This window comes from Austrofundulus limnaeus, unplaced genomic scaffold, assembly GCF_001266775.1.
Source record: "Austrofundulus limnaeus strain Quisiro unplaced genomic scaffold, Austrofundulus_limnaeus-1.0 Scaffold43, whole genome shotgun sequence".
Classification (NCBI taxonomy): Eukaryota; Metazoa; Chordata; class Actinopteri; order Cyprinodontiformes; family Rivulidae; genus Austrofundulus; species Austrofundulus limnaeus.
The window spans coordinates 1,361,943-1,366,541 of record NW_013952445.1 but is presented as its reverse complement, the minus strand read 5'-3'; the positions used below and the strand labels follow the sequence as shown (position 1 = coordinate 1,366,541).

General features: G+C 37.2%; 1 protein-coding gene across 1 annotated transcript in view; it reads left to right on the top strand.

The window, feature by feature from the left end:
* The first annotated feature begins 1,047 nt into the window (after positions 1-1,047).
* Positions 1,048-4,599, top strand: part of LOC106516984 (FERM domain-containing protein 1) — a 7,352-nt gene continuing 3,800 nt past the window's right edge. The window contains exons 1-5 of the mRNA XM_014007628.1: positions 1,048-1,125; positions 3,673-3,763; positions 3,900-3,979; positions 4,048-4,106; positions 4,184-4,403. Coding sequence (XP_013863082.1) covers positions 1,060-1,125; positions 3,673-3,763; positions 3,900-3,979; positions 4,048-4,106; positions 4,184-4,403 — 516 coding nt within the window. The 5' untranslated portion in view covers positions 1,048-1,059. The remainder of the gene's footprint in view (positions 1,126-3,672; positions 3,764-3,899; positions 3,980-4,047; positions 4,107-4,183; positions 4,404-4,599) is intronic.

Genomic DNA, 4,599 nt, shown 5'->3' with positions numbered 1-4,599 from the left:
TTCACCTAGAATAATACTGTTGGTACAACCCCTAACTGTATGGCACACATTTTTTTTATCTACCTTAGGTATTTCAGCTGCAAGGCCTGGGGCCAACATTAACATAAAATTTCTTAAACTCATTTACTAACATATTTTTATCATAAATTTCCTTGTCATCTTTCACAAAATACTGTGAAAAATGTGTCTGGCCTTTACTGTTTTTCAGGACACTTCATTACTCGCCGTGTTGCTTTCATGTCACTCTTACTTTAGTCTAATAGATCACTGTAATATTGCTTTTTACGTTTTCTTAATGTCCATACCAACTTGTTTTTATATATCTGGTATTTGTCTTATCTTTTTTTCTTGATTTTAAGAAGCACAAGTGCAAGTTGTTCTTTTTTTACAAGCATTTCTTTAGTCATCCATGGTTTGTCGACATTTCTTTTTGACCATTTTTTTTGCACACAGTATTTTTCATAGAGTTCCTAGAATTTTTATAAACACATCAGAGGCTCTGCTGACATCATTTACATACACATCCTTCTAATTTTGTTTTTGTAAATCATCTTTTAGTTTGTCCAAAGCTTTTTTTTTATGTATTTATCCTTTTCCTATCCACCGTAGTGACAATATCACTGCTTAGACAGTTTCTACAAATGACAAAAACTGGCAAATGATCACTTCTATCAGCCATAAAGATGCCACTCATCTCCTCTTCAGTTCTTACATTAGTAAAAATATCATCAATCACTGTTTCACTATGTGTAATAATTCTTGTTGGCTTAGATAAAAAGTGAATTGGCAATAACTATTTTTTATATAATACGCTTTTTTTCTGTTGTTTTTAGGCCCAACTCTTCTTTTTACACAATACCCTGTCATGATTTGGGACAAAAAAAATTCCAAAAAACCTCCAGGAAGCCTGAAGAACTAATAAAGATTACAAAAAAGTCACTCTGTACAAGCCAAGTATAAAGAGGCTGTTCAGTCTTTTTCATAGTGAGGATGAGGAGGGGTATGGCTGCTCTCTGGAGGAGGATATAAGGAGAGCAGAGACCAGCTGATGTTTCAGTGATGATGAAGACACGGCACATTTGTGTCCTTCTACCCAACAAACAGCACCTGGACTGTTGTGTCAGGGTGAGTTGACTTTTTCTACAGCTCTCGCTTTAAATATGTACTTACAGGCAAGGGCGTAATCACCATCTTAAAAGTGGGGGGGACAGAGGGCACAGATATTGGAAGTGTGGGGGGACATGTCCCACCCGGTGCCTATGGCGGTTACGCCCATGCTTACAGGAATGTAACATCAAAACACTGAGTAGAACTGAGTTTAAGTCATAGAGCTGGTTGGGTGATATGACTGAAAAAAAATCTCTGTTTTGCATCAATTGATATTGATTATTATTGATTTTTTTTTTTTTTGTTTTACCTATTTGACATAGGAGAGAAAAGGCTGGTGATGTCACAATTCCTTTTATATCCACAATTTCCTCTTGAGCTGTTGCACTCATTTTCTCTTTTCATTCCACATCCCTTTTTTTTATTAACTTTTTACTTTTTAGCAGATACAGTATAAGGCGCAGTGGTGAACCATGAATCTGTTACTGCACATGTTGCTCAGCAGGTTGCAGCTTACCAAAAAGTGAGTTGGTTGATGCAGCCAACGTTGCTGGGCCATGAAAAGTTGAGCCGATAATCTTTCCTCTGCCTGAACCCCACAGAATGCTACAGTTCTCAATCCGAGTTAGGTGAAATTACTAACACTCTATTGAACTTATTTTCTATTGATATTGGTTATTATTAAATGGGATCACCAGTAGTCGTCACCTTCATGAAGACTATTCTCCCTGGTGTCCCAACAGAAAACAAGCATAAAGCAACCCCACCCCTAAATCAACCTGTCTCCATTATCCAGTCAAACTAAGATTTTGCAGGTTCTTTCTGAATACCTGAGTGTTAGCGGTGTTATGTCAGCAGATAACATATTCCAATAAGAGGTATAGTTGTATGTTTGAGTGTTTTAGGCAGAGATGAAGTAAATGTCACAGCAGAAGCCTGGCTTGTTTGAAAACTCTGTTCGAAAAGGGCAACAGCTGAGAAAATGTGCAAAACGGTTTATGTAATGTTCCAGTTTTATACAGTATCAATGACAATTTATTTATAGCACATAAAACAACAGAAATTGACCAAAGTGCTTCACAGTTCAAGTGAACAGATAAAACAACTAAGAAACACAGAAATCTTCAAAAATAAGTCAAATTTAAAAAAAAATAACAGAAATACAACATGAAACTATGGAAGCCCATTTCCTCCTCCCTGATAAAAAAACAAATAAAACTTGTATCTCATAATTATGACTTAGCTATCTCATAATTATGAGATAGTATCTCATAATTATGAGATAGTATGTCATAATAATGAGATAGCTAAGTCCTAATTATGAGATAGCTAAGTCATAAGTATGAGATACTATCTCATAATTATGAGATAGTATGTTATAATAATGAGATAGCCAAGTCATAATTATGAGATAGTATGTTATAATAATGAGATAGCCAAGTCATAATAATGAGATAGCTAAGTCATAAGTATGAGATACTATCTCATAATTATGAGATAGCTAAGTCATAATTATGAGATAGCTAAGTCATAATTATGAGATAGTATCTCATAATTATGAGATAGCTAAGTCATAATTATGAGATAGCTAAGTCATAATTATGAGATAGCTAAGTCATAATTATGAGATACAAGTTTTATTTTTTTATCAGGGTGGCAGAAATGGGCTCCCATATAAAACCATCAAATCTAAAAGTATCTCAAACTCTGTCGGAATCAAAAGCCAAGGAGTAAAGATGGGTCTTGAGGATAGATTTTAAAATCTTAACATTCTCAGCGATCCGATTAAAATATTTGGGGCAAAAACTGCAAAAGCCYGATCACCTCTGAATTTAAGCTTAGATTTAGGAACATCTAAAAGAAACTGGWTGGATGATCGAATGGCTTTAACTGGAGCGTGGATGTTAAGGAGATCACAAAGGTGTGACGGGCCAGACCTAAAGAACTTTAAAAGTTAGCAGCAAAAWCTTAAAATCTATCCTAAAGCAAACAGGAAGTCAATAGAGAGAAGCCAAAACTGGAGACGTGTGTTCATATTTGTTAGTATCTGTTAAAAGACGAGCCGCTGCGTTCTGGACAACTTGTAGAGATTTATTTTATGTACAAACAGAAGAAAGCAGTGAAAACGTTTATCATTGATTTTGACTCCTATGGTTCTAAAATTACAACCAAGTGATCAATATCCAGTTTACTTCAATCTCTTTATGAGGCGCTGGACCACACAGCAGRACTACAAACARTTACCAGTTTCTTATTCCAKAAGTCATGAMTAGATATTACACCAAATTATAGCAATATTTCGACCCATTTTAGACATTCTCTTATGAATGTGTGCGATATAAGGAGAGATGTATTGACTGATCARTCGTCACTCCCACCAGTTTTATTTCTTTCACCTCTATGAAAGAGATGTTGATCGCGCCGATTGCAATACAAATTGTTTTGAATTCTGCCCAGTCCTWTTAAGTGATAAGAAATGCAATGTATCCTTGTGATAAAGATTAAGCTTTTTGATCCATTCAGTCTGATGCTCCTTGTTATTGTTTCCTGATGTGTGATTGACAGGTGAGAGCCAAAGGCCAGGAGGTCATGGACTCTGTGCTGCATCAGTTCGGTGTCAGTGATCTCCAAGTGTTTGGTCTGGGTGTCCTCAGAGGTATGTGGGAGCTCAGGAGGAAATGTTTTTCCTTCATTTACTGTGGAACGCCTGGCTTTAGGGAGGGGAAGCACAAACACGACCTGTCTCTTTGTTTTCCTCGTGTTGATTTATTGGGTTCATTTTGTTTCTTCAGATAATGAATACCTCTTTTTGGATTTGACAAAAAAGCTGAGCAAATACTTCGGCAAAAGATGGAGCAGAGGATCTTTAAGGGTTAGTTGATAAACAGCTCCCAGAACAAGCATTAAGAAGCAAAGTAAACATTCCCTCTGTGTCAGCAGGTCCCGTTCATCTTGTTTTTGAGAATCCAGTTCTACGTGGGGAGTGGGCTGCTGATATTGTAAGTTCAATTGCTACTCGTGGCCATGGCTTCAGTCAACACAGTTTTAGATTCGACGGTGTTTCGTCTGGTTTCAGGAGCAGCAGAGTGCAGCAGCTGTACTTCGCTGAGCTGAGGCAGAAAGTGCTGCGTTCACAGAGCTGCCATCAGGAAGCTCTGTTCTTCCAGCTGGCAGCCTCGGCACTCCAAGCTGAAGCCGGAGATCTGGAACGGAGAGACGACGACGACAACCAGAGAAGAGAGGGGGGAGAGGAAAACGAGCCTTACTTCCTTCCAGAGGATTACTTCCCTTCTTGGGTAAAGAATGAAACAGAAAAAGACTGGAAGAAGAAGTTGGATTTAAACAGAGATTAAACAAAAGCAACAACRTTTGCTGTAAAATAAAGTCCCATGTGCAGTATTGTGAGATCTTGTATGACTCTCAGCTACTACCACATCAAACAGTAGCTCAAAATCTATCAATTTGAAGTTGCAGCAGTTTCCTATTTATTAT